The 17,067-nt window shown below is 36.6% G+C and overlaps 1 protein-coding gene across 7 annotated transcripts in view; it reads right to left on the reverse strand.

The window, feature by feature from the left end:
* CNOT2 (CCR4-NOT transcription complex subunit 2) overlaps nucleotides 1-17,067 on the reverse strand; it is a 78,947-nt gene that overhangs the window by 16,183 nt on the left and 45,697 nt on the right. For all 7 annotated transcript variants that reach the window (XR_015697750.1, XM_087723449.1, XM_087723446.1 and 4 more), the window contains 4 exons: nucleotides 10,507-10,629; nucleotides 8,642-8,708; nucleotides 2,650-2,797; nucleotides 1,618-1,800 (listed from right to left, as the gene is read on the reverse strand). Coding sequence is in view for 6 of the 7 variants with exons in the window: in XM_087723449.1 (XP_087579575.1) it covers nucleotides 1,618-1,800; nucleotides 2,650-2,797; nucleotides 8,642-8,708; nucleotides 10,507-10,617 (509 nt within the window). In the remaining variant the exon portion in view is untranslated. The remainder of the gene's footprint in view (nucleotides 1-1,617; nucleotides 1,801-2,649; nucleotides 2,798-8,641; nucleotides 8,709-10,506; nucleotides 10,630-17,067) is intronic.

The raw sequence follows: 17,067 nt of genomic DNA on the forward strand, positions 1-17,067 counted from the left end.
ATATCCTCTAAATAATCTTCTAAATAAATATAGATCACCTTAGTTTGAACTGCAGGAGATTAAAAAAATATACAAAACAAGCACATCGCTGGTATTGTCCTCAATGGATCAATTTAAAGATAACATAAAAGAATATCTTGTCTTGATAATAGAACCAACTAGCAATAAATGGTTATCATCTGGTTGGTAGCAATTGCTTCTCATTTGTGAATAAACACTCTGGCTAAAATAGGAAGTGGGTTACTGACTCCAATTGGAAATTAAATTCTGTTTTCTAAACTGGTAATAATCTAGGCTGATAACCCATCTATGAACTATATTAATGACTATATCCCAAAACCAGATAGGAGCCTGATGGAAGAGTCAGCCCATAAATGCTATCCAAGAATTATAACCTCAGTACTGCAACCTTTAACAGGACATAACTGCACATTGTTATGTTAATGCATCAAAAGGTGCCATGAAATATAAACTGAATTGGATATAAAGCATTTAAAAATTAACACTCTGTGTGTTCCAAGGCTATTGTTTGAAACAAATGGTTATCATAAAAAAGATACTATCTGTTACAAAACAGAATTGAAAGTAAAATGCAGCTGTGAAGATATGTAAGCATGATCAGCCCCACAAGCTTTTAAGAATCAAAGAAATCCAAAACTACTTCAGGAAGTTACAACAGTACATATCATCTATGTACCCTAACCCTAACCTTTACATGGTTTACAAACAATAAAGATACTTCCTTAATGTCACATCTCATAATTCATAAGAATAGGGCTCTTTCTACTTTGTCTTTCTTCTTGTTTCTCACTGTCACCAACTGTTATTTTCCCCCATTTAGCCTTTTCTTTTTTATATATAAAAACAATTCAAGAGGAATATACCACTGGTTTATTTGTATCACCTATGCTTGAGAAAGGACTTAGTTATGAATATAAGATTATATGCTTATTAATATGTTGTCCATAATAGATCAGATGCAACACAAATATTAATTTAATCATTTAATTGAAAATGAATCTCTAATTGGTAAGTTAAACACGCCAGGAGGAAAACTATTAGAAACAGGAGTAATTCTAACACTATTTACCTGTTTCTTAGAAACATTGTATTTGATATAGATATTTTCCTAAACAAGTGTTAATAATTACTATCGTCAGTCAACAAGTAACCAAGACTGATACATTGAGTTAATATAATGATGGAAAAACCTGCCTTAAGGAATCTAAAAAAAGAAAAATAAACCATGAATTCCTACTTAATATTTGCTTTCCCCCCACAATCTTTTAATCTTGGATTGGAAAAATGTAATGAAAGACAGTCTAATCCAAAACAGACTTCAGAAGTCACATATGACATAGCAAATAATTTTGGAAAGAAGATTAATTTGTAAAACATGAGGAGTTTGCTCAGAACTAAGGATATTATATCATTCCAGTGATGAAAAAACCATAGCAAAACACAATTTACCTGCCTGTTGTACATTTTGAAATATGCTCCACTTCTTTATCAGAAAAGTAGTGTGCATAGGAATGGAGAGGAATGAAAATGGAAACTCTTTGTGTTACTGAATGACCTTCATATAACATAGGATGTATTACCCTGAATTTATCATACCTGTTCACAGTAAAAGGTTGTCGAGAGGGTTGTTGCTTTGGCATACAAATTATGCTGGGTGAACTTCGATTAGGACTGCCTAAACCTGAACTGCTCATGCTGTTTGTCCTGCTGGGAATTCCAATGCCCTGACCAACCTGGGAGTGGTTCATCATATTCCTAGGATTCATAGGCAATATACCCCTGAAAAATATGATACAAAAAATAATGAATATGTCAACGTATCATTATTTCTACTTTGTCCAAGCCAATCGTTTCTAAGAGGACATTTTATACACACATGAAATGAGTCATTTTATAATGAAGACCACCAGTTGTCCATCTTTTTCATTTGTATCAATAGTAATTGGTAGTGTTTTTGAAATTTTAGATTCATACTGAGCTCCCAAGTTCAATTATGCTCCATGAAAGCTCTACATGAACTTGGAAAAATCAGTATGGTCTTAATAGGCTAGAACTGTTCCCAGACTGTGCACTATGGTGCCTCAGGATGCTGCAGCAAACATATTTTATTACTTAATAAATAGAACTGTTAGTAAATTCACTGCAGGTCCCTAAGCTTCAGTTAAGGAACAGCCAGGGCCGCTGAAGGAAGGAAGTCCAAGAACCCCTAAAGCTAATGTACAAAAATTACAATTCCTACTTGAATTTGGAATCCTGAATAACATCAAGTAATGCCAGCAATAACACTTTCATTATATAAAATGTATTTTATTTATTTTACTTAAATGTATTTTAATTATTAAGTTTATACAGCTGCTTACACACCAAGCAACTATTTTATCAATGCTGCAAGATTTTCCTAAAAGCATCCACCTATCTACATCAACAAAATGTATAAATTATTTTCTGTAGTAGAATCAATATTGCATTAGAAGTTTTTGCCCTACGTGTTCACAAAGCAGAAGCAACAATCCAGGAAACAAACACTTGGTTTATTATTTCAAAAATATCTAGAATGCAAATACTTCTAAGGAAATAAAATGACATAATAGAAAATATCCTGGGGAAATATTTGTTATCAATAAATACCTGCTTGGAGATGGAGGCGTGTGAAGTGACATTGTTGGTACCCCTGTTGTTGGTGTTACGTGGCTTGGTAACTGAGTGCCTTGTGATAAGCTGCGATTTAACTGAGGGGTATTGTTGCTCATCCCCCTCATTGGAAGGCCTAGTGCACCTATTGGGGGGAAAAAATCAAAAGAAGGAAATGGAGAGAATTAAGGGATAATCTTATCTGTTTGCTTTAATAATCAAAAACAATATCTTAATAAATATCAAAGGAACATTTAGATAAGCATACCACCATTTTATGAAAACAAGATTTAAAATTCCCTGTTTTCAATTTCCAAACTTTATTTTTTATTTAAAAGCTTAAGGAAAGGATTTTTGAGTAGAATAATTATGGATTAAATATGCAGTTTAGTTTTTTCCCCAGAAATACTTGAGAATCAAAAATGTGTTTTTTTTAATGAACAAATCCAAGCTAAATAGTTTCTATGTCTATAGGAATTCCCTAAATGTCTTAGTCAATAATCTGCTTCATACAGTTTAACCCATTGTTTAATTGATTGTTGATTATCAATTATCAACAATTAATTCTTAAAGATCAGGATAGTTTGCAGAGTATATCACAAGTTTGCATTTCCAACATCTATTAGCTGATATGACACACTTATACTCCAATTACAGTCACAGCTGAAATCTATGCCAACTTACTAAACAATAACAGTAGACTTGCATCAAATGTATTATTGTGTACTATTAATTAATTCAATGGTGTCCATCTGCAAGTAGAATGAATACTGCTGGCATAATGGGATTTTTTCTATTTTCCTCTTAAAATAATTCTCCAGGGAGCTTCTGGAGAGGGGAAAGGCAATGGGAGTTATAAGATGGGAAGAAACAAAGAGAAAGGAAGAGAAACAGATGTGAAATTCCTCTTCCCCTATGTCTCCTGAGTAATATGAGTAGGACAGTGCTGTGTTTTGGTCACAAATATAAACATTTAATTTTGATGCAAGCTATGCTTCAAAACCCTAATTCAAAAAGGCCAAATGAAGATTTCCTGGAGGGATCTGAGATTTAGTAGCTTATGTATCATATAGTCTGCTTTTTGGAGACAGAAAAATAACAGACAAGGCAATATACATTTGTAATTCAAAACTACATTTGAATTTATGTAACAAATCAAACTATTCATATTATTCAAAAGTTACAAAAATAAATTGCTTTCTTAAAATATTTAAAAACATATTCCTTCTTTCTGTTTTTATGTATTAAATATTTTAAAGATGTCTATTTACATCCATGGGTGTTATACACCCATAAGTGTAAGACAGAAAGAAGATCATATGAAAATATTAAGGACAGTAGTAAATAAAAACATAATATATTGCTCATTCTAATTTAAGCAATTCTTTTGTAACAGGATAAAGAATTTAGAAGAACATATTTCAAGAACTTCAAGAACATATTTCAAAAACAGGCTTATGCAGAAAAAGGAATTGAAAAAAGAATGGCTTTTTATGTGCTATTTTAAGTCAACTATAAACTACTATTTAAGGTAAGACTACAGACATTTATACCAATACAACCAGCATACAACAAAGGATAAATAAGATGAAATGTTTATCCATGCTGAGGTGGGAAGGACTAAAGCTATCACTATTTGTCTTTAAATTTTACATATACATGCATACACATATAGACATACATGTGGATGTGTTATTTGGTATAATGAAAAAAGACATGCATATTACCATCTCCCTAAATGAGAAGGGAGCACTGCTAACAATGTTGTCTAAAGGGACAAATTCATTCATCTGTATCTGAGAGAACTCCCCAACAGCTTAGAACAGCTGCTAAGGATATGATTATTCTTTGCTGTAAAAAAATTCTTAGAGCTTTCACTTTATATGTCAAAATCATAATTTCCCCTTGAATGCTCTGACCAGACGTTCTATCTTCTGCTAGTCTTGCATGCAGGTCACAGGTCTGAGAGAAAAAGGCAAATTTCTAAAATACACCACTACTCTGTTCTCTTACACGTGAACATGAAGAAGAGAAACAAAGCATTCTGAGGAGCCACTTAATTTTGGAATGGTAAGAATTCCTAAAGGATCCTAGTCAAGAATTGCAATAAGGTGCCTCCATCTTGGAAGACAGCGTTTATATCTTTAATACCCAAAGAAGATCAAGATACCACCCAACCAAAAAATTATAGACCTATCTCATTACTTAATGTAGATTATAAAATTATTACTAAAATAATAGCAAATAGGTTAATGCTGGTTATTCAACAATTGATACACACCGACCAAACAGGTTTTATACAGGGGAGACAGATGAAAAGTAATGTTAGATTAATTATTAATGCATTAGAATATTTGGGAAAGAACAACCAAATTCCTGCTGTGTTCATATTTTTGGATGCTGAGAAGGCCTTTGATCGAGTTAACTGGCAATTTCTGTTGAAGATATTGCAAAAAATGCAGATAGGAGATAGCTTTTTACAGTCAATTAAAGCAATATACCAACAACAAACAGCACAAATCATAGTCAATGGAAGTTTAACAGACTCTTTTCAAATTGGAAAAGGTACAAGACAGGGCTGTCCTTTGTCCCCACTATTGTTTATTATAACTTTGGAAGTATTGTTGAATAAAATACGGGGCTTGGATGGTCTAAAAGGGATCAAGATTAGGCAGCAAGAATACAGAGTGCGCGCTTTCGCGGATGATTTGGTCATAATATTGGAACAACCGCAGGAATCCAGTATGGTTTTAATGAATACAATTAATCAATATGGTCAAGTGTCTGGTTTTAAAATAAATTTAGGAAAAACAAAAATATTAGCTATAAATATGAACACTAAACAAAAGGAAGAACTAGGAGGGATGCTAGGATGTGAGGTAGTCAAAAAAGTCAAATATCTTGGAGTTAATATTTTAACCTCAAACGGGAAATTATATAAGCATAATTATGAACCACTTTGGCATAGTATACAGATAGAGATGAAAAAATGGGAAAAATTGCACTTATCTTTGCTGGGTAGGATAGCGGCAGTGAAAATGAAATGTTACCTATACTTAAAAAAGATGCGAATCTTTTAGAATGGCAGAAGGGTATCAACAAATTTGTATGGGCAGGAAAGAAGCCGAGGGTAAAGATGAAAATAATGCAAGATGTACGCGAGAGAGGAGGCTTGAAATTACCTAACCTAAAACTATATTATGATGCAGTGGCGCTATCTGTAATTAGTGATTGGACTCATTTAACTAATGATAGAATATTGAATATTGAGGGGCACGATCTGGTATATGGTTGGCATGCCTACCTCTTATTCAACAAAAAATTGGACAAGAATTTTAAAAGTCATATTTTAAGAAATGCTTTACTGCGGGTCTGGAAAAAATACCAATATAAATTAAATGACAAGATACGCATGTGGGCAATTCCTAGACACGCAATTGAAAATATGAATATAGCACAAAAACAGGATAGAATTACCTACAGACAGCTTCTCATTTTGGAAAGGGGGGTACTACAACTAAAATCTTTAGAGGTATTAAAAGAGGAGAAGGTAGTTCAAACATGGTTCCAGTATGGCCAATTACAGGCCAGGTGGAAAATAGATTAAAAAAATGGTTTTATCCAAATTGAGGATAATCTGTTTAAACAAATAAGAGATCAAAGCTTAATGCATATAAAGAGGATATATAATGTACTAATACAGATGGATTCGGAAACAGAATTAGTTAAAGATTGTATGATAAAGTGGGCTCAAAATATTGAAGAACCAATAATGCTGGATACATGGGAAAGAATCTGGGTAAGAAATGTGAAATTTACACAAGCTCAAAACCTGAGAGAAAATTTTTATAAGATGTTCTATAGATGGCATTTAGATCCTAAAAAGCTGGCTTCTATGTATCCGAATTTACAGCCTAAATGTTGGCGATGTGGTTCTCTCGATGCTACATATTTTCATATATGGTGGACCTGCTAAAAGGTTAAGGCATTTTGGATAAAAATATGGTGGATTATGCAAAATATTTTTAAAAGAAGGATAAAGTTTACTCCTCAGTTATTTCTACTAAGTATAAGTACTGATTTTACAGTGGTAGAGACTAACTTGATTCTGCACTTAATAACGGCAGCAAGACTGTTGGTGGCGTAATACTGGAAGAAGGAAGACTTGCCTACAACTCAAGAATGGACATTGAAAGTTACAAATTTAGCCGAAATGGCTAAAATATCGGCATATCTTAAAGATAATTCAAATGAGAGATATAAACGAGACTGGAAAAAATGGATTGACTATATACAAAACAAATATGGGACTAAGAAATTCCAGATAGCCTATGCTTAAGATCAGGAATGATTTAAACTGTTCAAAGTTAGCGTAGCAAGAAGAAGCTAAGATCAATGTAGAGATGTTATTAACCCTTTTTTTTCTTTATTTCTTTTTTCTCAATATATTTTAGACTGTGTTTGCTAAAAATCTATACCGTGTACGGGCTCTGGGAAGTTGGGGGGGGGAGGGAGGTGGGGTGTTGGGGGGGAGGGGGAGGGGAGGGAGGGAGGGATATATACTAGGTTGGGTTAGATTTCAATGTAATGCAACTTCACATGTATACTGTTTTTCTTTAATTTCTCTGTAAAAATAGGATAAGTTAAGTACATTGACATATAGTGGAAATACACCAAGGGGAGGAGGAGAGGATTAGAAGAAAGAGGGGTAGAGAGGGCGGGAGAGAGGATAGGAGGGAGGGTGAGAAGGAAGGGAGGGAGTGGATCGGGAGAGAGGAGTGGTAGAGGGGGAGGGGAAGTAGGGTAGAGGGGGATGATGGAGGGAGGATAGAAAGTTGGAGGGGGTGGAAGAAAGAGGTGTACGGCGAGTGGAAGAGGTATATTGGGTTGCTATTTTTTGGGCTATTGTTGTCAAGAGGAATTGCTGCGATTATTGTTTAATGTTGTATGGCTCCAGCTATGCACAGTATATATGTGAGTGTATGAAAATGAAAAAATGGAAAATAAAAACCTTTTTCAACAAAGAATTGCAATATAATCATTCAAATACAGTCACTTGATTATGTCACTTCAACTCTAATGAAGAAAACCTACAGTCTCACAGTACAATTAGAAAGACAACTAGGATAGTTACAAACTTAATAATGTACACGGAAATTATTAAATAGAAGCAGAAGTAATTTTGAAGCAATTTAAAATTTACCCATATCTGGAAACATTTCTGACCCATTTTATTATAATGAAGGGGCCAGCAAAATAATACCCTCGGTACTGATGGTTTTTATTTAAAATCCAAGAGGATGTTGCCCTTCCTAAAATATGATTCATGAATATTCCCTTTGTAACTAATAAAAGTTTGTAATTTATTTACAGAAAAAAAACCTACTGCCAGATGAGAAGATATCTCTAAAATATAATCCAGTAATAGTATTATTGATTCTCGAGTAATTTAAATGATAGGAACCTAATATGAACAACTGAATGTTCTGTAGAAGTGTTAAAATTAAAAAAGCTATTTATGAATGGTTCATTTTTAATGCCCTCAACTGAAACAACTGCTTACAAGCATATTACAGGAAAAAAGTTTGCATCATATTTTAAGATGCAGTTATGCTGAAATTATTAAGGATATACAAAGCAATTAAAATAGGTGTTTGCATGCTAACATGAGCAAAGCACCTGTCTTCAAAGCACAAAAGTAGTAACAGTTTTTGGAACACTTCTGTGTTCTGAAGCTTGTTTCCAGTTGTCTGCATTGGACACTTCTGCTGACAAAGCAAAGCAGCTGACTATGATACATATGTACAGATAATCAAAGACAGCTTTCAAAGCAGCTGTGCAGGACCTCCAACGACTCTACCTTTTTTAAATACTCTGAACAGCTTTAAAAGTTATATCAATAGAAAAAAGTCTACATTAAATGAACCTAATTTAAGGTAACTTACAAATACATGCAACCATTGGCCTATTATAAAAATAGATTTCTTACTTTGTTGCCCATATAAACTTGCCCCAAACTGAGACAGCTGACCTGATGTTGATGGTGATGCCAGCATCTAAATTGGAAATCAAATATTAAAAAAATAGTCAAGGATAAAATATAGTGGTTATGAAATATTAAACACTTTAAAAACAAGCACTGAAACTCATTAAACACTGGTATTATATTATGTGACAAGGAGGGACTTTTAAGTTATAACAAGGAGTATGGTACCCATAAAAGCTGGATGACCTCATTTTCTCTTACTCCAATTCACCTCAAAGGGTGGTTGTTGTGAGGAAAACAGAAGGAGGAAGGAATGCTTGATGTTTATTGCCTTAAATTATTTGTAAAAATAATAAAGATAGGATACAAATAAATAAAATGCCTTATTATTTAATTAATTTAATTATTTAATGTTCATTATATGCCCAGTGCTATGAAAGAAACTGCAGTTTGTTCTGTCCTTGGGGTTTCCTGGACATTCAAGATGTGAACAACTAGTATCCAATTATAAATATCACTTTCTTGAGCAAAGTAATAGAAAGAATAATGACCAGTCAGCTACATATACACTCAAGAGAAAGCCTATGATAATTTCAGTTTGGCTTCAGGCCTCAAATCATCGGTTCAGGTAACTGAGGAAATTTAACACAGGTAACCCTTGACTTACAACAGTTCATTTAGTGACTGTTCAAGGTTACAACAATATTTAAAAAATGACATGACCATTTTTCACACTTACAACTATTGCAGCATCCCCAAGGTTCATATGATCAAAATTCAGACGCCTGGCAATTGACTCATATTTATGACAGTTGCAGTGTCCCTAGGTCAAGTGATCCCCTTTTACGATTTTCTGACAAACAGTCAATGGGGAAGCCAGATTAATTTCACAACCCTAACTTTACAACTTCAGTGATTCACTTAACTGTGACAAGAAATATCATAAAATCGGGTAAAATTCACTTGACAAATGTTTAGCTTAGCCACAAAAAAATTGGGGCCCAATTGTCATCTTAAGCCAAGGACTACCTTTACTTAGATATCCGAACTGATTAATTTTACACGTAGATAATACAAGTGCTACCTTTAGATGTTTTAGATATCTTAATTGAATTTTGTACTATTGGCAATTTTAGTTGCTAAAGTGACACTGCAGGAAATGAAACTGAGATGTTGTTTGCAGCTCTATTTGTAGGACCACCACTGAAGAGCATTTGACCCAAAACTCCACCCCCTTCTTTCTTGTATTTATATAACACCACTGAGGAAAGTTATCCAGCAACTGAGAACATAGTTATCATCATTAATACAACCATGATATACCTTTACAATTTTGCAGAGCTCTCTGTGGTTATAAGAGTAAGAGTAATAACTATAGCACTTAGTAATGGCACTTAGACTTATATTCGCTACATAGTGCTTTACAGCACCCTCTAAGCCAGGGGTGTCAAGCTCAAGGCCCAGGGGCTGGATCCGGTCGACTGGGTGGTCAGATCTGGCCTGTGGGGCCACCCAGGAAACAGTGAAGGACTGGTCCATGGTGCCTCTGCCAATAAAAACGGAGCTTGGGAGGGCTGCTCACAGCAGTTTACAGAATCAGCATATATTGCCCCCAACTATCTGGGTTCTCATTTTACCAACCACTTTACCGAAGAAGGCTAAGTCAGCCTGGAGCTGGTCAATATCATAGTTCTGGCAGTGGCAGAATCAGCCTGCAATAATGCATTCTAATTACTGCATCATCACACTGTATAGTAAAAATAATTGTGTTTGGAGGGGGGGGTGGTAATTCTGTACAATATTATAAAAACCTACTTTCATTAAGCCTAAACTTTAAATTTAAATATAATATGCACAAAAAAACTTACATCTTTTTCTGATCGATGTGGGAACATCGATGACTGGCTGTAGTACATATTTTCATCATGGTAGTCACTGTCGACCCCCTCTACAAACTTCTTTCTTGAAGCACCAAACATGCTGTTTGTCACCTAAATGATAATAAAGAGCATTGTTCCCTTTCGTTATTTATAAAATAAAAAATCCTAGTATTCAAATAGCATAGATTATATTTATACACATTTATGCAGGTTTGATCTGATATATCGTAATGCATTTCTGTATGTCTTAACATTATAGGAACAAACTTTCAGCTTTTGAACTCTGTACCAGTGTAATACCCACAAGGACTTGTTTTATGTTCAACTAATCAATTTATTCTTTTCACCTCTCTAGAAATTAGTTTTAATTATAATGGAGATAAACAACTTCAGACTTCATGATTCAGGGTTGTTTTTATAAATTATAGTTACATAACCATTGTTTCAATTTTAAACATGAACAATAAACTATAGTTAAATTGAAACTGGAAGCAAAACCTTATGAAAAATTGCTGAGGATCATAACAGAGGGGAAAGGAAGTTCAAAGCTTATGCATATGATTCTGAACTTCGGATCAGAACTGTCTAAAAGTTTATTTTAAAGTCAAATTCTACAGTAAGAAGCAATTTAATTTTTTAGCTACAGTTTTTAAAATTACTCATACTTATATGGATTTTTATCAAAAAAAACCCATCATATGCAGTTAGGCTATTTGTGCAATTTGTTACTTATAATATTTGGTTTTTACTACTTTTTAACAGCTTCTCTGTATTGCTTTTTTATTGTAGAACTGTATTTTTGTCAGAGAATCTAGGTTATTAGACGACAAACATAACATGTAAACATATATAAAGAATTGTATCATGTCCCGTTCTTTGTAACAATCCACTGAAAGTAACTATCATATCCACTTTCCTGATGAATAATGGAGATACATGTGCAAAATTTTGCCCAGTCATAGTAACATTTTACCAAGAAGGCTATATGTTAATATCTGCATCTCTGTAGTACTGCAATCAGAAAAATCAAGTCATGGAGCCTACAATAGGATGGTTCCTTTTGTGTCCAGTCACTATGACATTGAGTTTAATTGAAGGTATTGTTTCTTAACTTCCATTTTATGAAAACCATATCCCATCTTCCTCCAATGCATTTAACTAGTGTTCTCACTTTATGATTACCACATCCCACTACACAAATGTAATTATCACCTACAAAAGGAAATGCTTAACAGACCACAGTGATTATCTTCTCCTTTATTCTAACTGGGCAAAGTAATGAGAGGAGAAATCTTGAATGGCAGGGATGAAAATCAAAAACAACAAAATACTATTCTGTATATATTAAACCAGAGAGAACATTCTGTAAGATAATTCTTTCCTATTGCTTGTAATTTGGGAATATCACAACTAATGCCAAGTATCAGATATTTAAATTAGAAACAAGCTGCAACTGCTCCCATGTATTCAGCCTTGATACGCAGAATCCCATTTCCACACTATCTAGTTTGTTAGATTTACACCTCACCTTCCTTCAAGAACTTGAGGTATCATACAGTGCTCTGGTTCTCAGTAGAGCCCACCACTTTGTCTAACTACCAAGAATGCTGAGACCAGTAATTCTTAAAACAAAGAATGCCATGTTATGTTAATACCAGGTATTAAGTCAGAAATATTAGACATTATTGAACCAAGTTGTATGAGTTGATTGAGTACTGCAATTTATGTATCTTTTTACGATCTATACTGTGTATAAGATTCTTATATGACAATGGATATTTGCAATTAGTGGGGAAAATTAGCATTGTCTTACCTGAATGGACGTTCTCTAGGCGCTGCGGGAGTGTCCAAGCATGGGTTAACTTCAGCTTGCTGCCCAAGGACTGAGTTCAAAGTTTGTGTAGCCACGCCTCTTGCTCCCTTCAGAGGCTCAGTTTAAAAAACAAAGAATGAATCCCAAAAGGAAGATGTATACAAGTGATCTATGTCCTCAAAGGTGGTAACATAAGCACCCACGGACGACCCCAGGGCGGGGTTAAGGTAAGCCAACAGTCATTCTCCTAGGCACTGCTTGGAGTGTCCAAGCATGGGACATACCCAAGGTATGTAGTCCCAGGGTGGGAAGAAGTGTCCAGGCCAGTGGAAATCCATTGTAAGACCCTTCTTCCGAAGGAGGCCTCCGCAGATGCAAAGGAATCTAGTCTCTAGTTCCACCAGAAAGGAGATGATGACGACCAGGTCGCGGCCCTGTATATCTCCTCAATGGACGCTTGCGTGGTCCACACAGCCGAGGTTGCGGCGCTCCTTGTGGAGTGTGCTGTTATATGAGAAGGAACTGGTCTAGCCTGCTGCTCGTAAGCTATCTTAATACAGGCCATTATCCAGCATCCAATGGTGGAAGATGATACTTTCCTGCCCATGCAAACGGGCTGGAAGGACACAAAGAATGATTCCAACATGAGAAAAGAAGTTCTTTTCTTGTATATGCACACAGCATGGCGAACATCAAGCTTATGCCACATGTGCTCCCTTGGATGGCTGGGTCATGGACAAAAATCAGGGAGAATCACCTCTTGTATCCTGTGGAAGACACTGTTAACTTTCGGAACAAAGGCCGGGTCCAGTCTGAGAATGACCTGTCTGAATGCACCATGCAAATGTCCTCTCTGACTGAAAGAGCTACCAGCTCAGAAATCCTGCGGGCCGAGGTGACAGCTATAAGAAAGGCTGTTTTGAGAGACAAGTGATGCAAACTAATGGATCAAAGCGGTTCGAATGGAGTGACGGTCAGAGTCTGTAGGACAACGGACAAATCCCAGGTTGGATATTGGTGTATTGCAGGAGGGCTGAGGTTGGTAGCTCCTTTGAGGAAGAACCTGAGGATGCCTACTAAGCAGAAGAGATGAGTCTGTGGACAGAATGCTGGCCAAGGCTGCTCTCTGCCGACAGAGTGTGTTGGGTGCTAGGTCCTTGTCCAGTCCCTCCTGTAGAAAATCCAGGAGTTGCGGAATAGTTGCAGAAGTGGCAATAAATTGATGAGACTGACACCAAGATGAAAAAGCACACCATGTCGCCTCATAGATTCGGACTGTGGAGCGCCGTCTGGACGCCTGGATGGTACGGATGACCTTGTCTGAAAACCTGGTTAGCCTTAGGAGATCCCCCTCAAGTGTCAAAAGGCTAATTGTAGCCACTGAGGGTCCAGGTGTTGAATGGCCCTTTGGCAGAGGGAGATCTGCTCCTGAGGTATGCGCCAGTGTTTGGTCACTGACAGGTTGACAAGGTCGGCGAACCAGGACCTCCTCGGCCAGTGTGGTGCAACTAGCAACACTTCCGCCCCCTCCGACAAAATTTTCCTGATCACCAAGGGTATAAAGGGGAGAGGCGAAAAGGCATATAGTAGGCCGGGAGGCCAGCAGCATCGGATAGCCTCTGTCCCTTCCACGACGGGGCACTGAAACCTGGTGAAGAACCGGGGGAGATGCGTGTTGCCCGGAGTGGAGAACAGGTCAACCTTTGGAAGTCCGAACTTTTGCAACAGCTGACGGAACAGCGATAGATGGAGCCGCTATTCCGAGTTGTTGATGGTAGTCCTGCTCAGCCAGTCCACAGCCACGTTGTCCTCCCCCAAGATGTGGTCCGCCCTCAGCGGTTAGGTGACGCTCTGCCCATCGGCCTAGGGTTTCCACCTCTGCCATCAGGGCTTGTAACTGAGTGCCACCCTGGTGGTTTATATATGCCTTGGTGGCAATGTTTTCAGTCAGTATTAGGATGTCGCGGCCCTTGATGTCGTTAGTGAAAATGTGAAAATGACGCAGGGCTAACCTGGCACCCCGGAGCTCTAGCCAATTTATGCTGTGGGTGAGCTCCGTTTACGACCATCTGCCCTGTATTACATGAATCTGAGCGCCCCAACCGTATAGGCTGGCGTCCACTGTTATGACCAGGCGCTTCGGTTCCTTGAAGAAGGATCCCCCATGCAGGGCTTCCAACTGCCACCACCTGAGTCACCAAACCACCCTTGGTGGGAGGCGTACCATCCTCCTGGTGTTGCTGGCCTTGCGTGTCTGGATTGGTAGCAGGAACTATTGGAGCTCTTGCGCATGCAGATTGCCCAAGGTACCACTGCAATGTACGAGATTAGTTTTCCCAGCAACTGGGAGAAAGACACGATGTACGCTGACCCAATCGCTCGGATGCATCTCACCAGAGATATGATGCTTTCCACCCGCTCCTGTGTGAGAAAGACTTTGCAGCTCCTGGAGTCGAACACCATGCCGAGATGTTGAATTCTGGATATTGGAGTCAGGTGGCTCTTGTCGAAATTGACGGAAAAACTGTGATGTTAAAGAATGCGGATGGTGATGTCGAGATCTCTCTGGGCTTGCCCGCTGGATGACGAGTGAATGAGAATGTCATTCAGGTACTCCTTTCCTTTATTTCATTTATGTGCCACCCATCTTGTTGAGAGACAAGTTTGGATAGCTTACAAAGATTAAAACTACCACACATTAAAATAATAAAGGGGGGAAAAACCCTACCAGTCATAAATTCGGTTAAAAGACCGGGAGGAGGAGAACACTAAGTACATTTAATAAAAACTTCAGTTAATGAAGCTAGTTGTGTTTGAGATTTTGCAGAGTTGTGTTTGGGATTTTGGACACTGCTAATCTTCATATGTGGAAATTGGAGAAGATTCCTTCAGAGGAAAACTACATTTTTTTTTTTAAAAAAAGAAACCATAACGTTAGAGCAAAAATCTGACATAATTGAACAAGAATGTGCTGTTAGAAACACTAAAATAGGATGTTAGAATGCCTGACTATGGCTTGTTGTTCAGTCCCTAGGTTGTGTCCAACTCTTTGTGGCCCCATGGACCAGGCCCCCCTGTCCTCCACTGTCTTCCTGAGTTTGCCCAAATTTATATTCATTGTGTCAATGACACTATCTAACCATCTCATCCTCTTCCGTCACCATCTCCTAGTGCCATAACAATGTATTTATTTTTATTTGGCTTTGTATAACTACCGTGAGATTTTGTTAATTATATGTTTAAATTATAAGTACATTCTTATTATCCTTTACTGTAAAATTTCATTAATATAAATATGAAAATTTATGCCTAAAACGTTTCGTTCCTTATTTCATCAAGCTGGAACCAATTACCATATTTTCCATAGAAATATTACTTTGAATAGTGCAAATTGTAATAATGTGACCATTTCAAGGGATTTATTAACTGTATTAATTGAGATTTATTTGTATCTTATTTTTATAAATTTAATATTTACAATCAAAGATAATTTTCAGTGAAAAGTAATTTCTTAATCTCCCAATTTTTGTATGTTGCGTTTGGTTGGCTTTATTTTCTTATTTTTTAACCCTACACACCCAATATTTTCTCATATGGTCCGCAGATTAGATTCTCTTTTACAGTACAGGTAGACAAATAACAATTAATCCCTGCAAATCATAAAACTAGGCAATAGTTGTATGATTAGGTGGTCAATAAAATGAAGCTGAATCCTAAAATGGTAGAGGCATTATGAATTTGTAGTTTATAGGTCTGGAAAATTGAAAGGCTTTTGTCTTTGAACAAGGATTCAATGTCTCTGAAGGAATAAGTGTAGAGACTGGGTAAATTTCTGAATGTATCTTTATTACTCAAGGTCTAGGTGACATATATTGTCTGGAATGCATTCAGCAAGCTTCCCTTGACAGGGATGGTCTCTCCATAGTAGTCTTTAGCAACATTTTGGTTTCTTGTAATACCTTTTATCTAAGTTTGTCCTTGAAAATTATTTGAAAATTGCAAGAAATACAGAATACAGCTATGAATCTATTCTAGAACATTCTTCAGAAATCATATAGCATTTGTCTTTAAAAAAAAGCCTCTATTAGCTCATAAAGACTGATAGTTCTAGCAGTGATTTTTAAGGCCTTTAACAATTACTTGAAGATAAACTGGCCCAGATGTTAAGATGTGCAATGTAGACATTCCTATGTCTCACAGCTGGAAGAAATATGTCATTCTTTTGTTCTGCTACTCTGGCCTTTAAATTCCCTTTTTTGACAGTAATATTCTATTCTAGATGAAATTTAGTTTTTTACCCTTGCACTTGGGATTTAGCAGGTTTTTGCCTCTGAAATGCCACTCTGTACTACTTCTTAATTGTTTTTAATTAGTTGGGTATATTACAGAATTTTATTCTTGTTTTTATGAATTGTAACTGGCTTACAAATATTCCAAATAAATAAAATTAAAAAGTAAATGACCATTGGCTTACCTGAAGGGTCGTTCTCTATGCGCTGCAGAAGAGTCCAAGCAAGGGTTAGTCTGGTTGCCCTAGGACTGAGTTCAATTTTTCTTCAGCCACGCCTCCTCTTCCTCCTTATGGCCAGTTTTTCAACGATCACTGGAACCAGAAGGTGTGTGATGACATGACGTGGCAATTCTTCAGGTGTTCCTGAACCTGGACCTGAAAAGACCCTGGGCAGGGTTGGACTCTCCCACAGAGCACAGAGAATGACCCTTCAGGTAAGCCAATG

The sequence above is a fragment of the Thamnophis sirtalis genome, unplaced genomic scaffold (genome assembly GCF_051295495.1).
Source record: "Thamnophis sirtalis isolate CommonGarterSnake01/CBP01778 unplaced genomic scaffold, rThaSir2_p1.2 scaffold_9, whole genome shotgun sequence".
In the NCBI taxonomy this organism is placed as follows: Eukaryota; Metazoa; Chordata; class Lepidosauria; order Squamata; family Natricidae; genus Thamnophis; species Thamnophis sirtalis.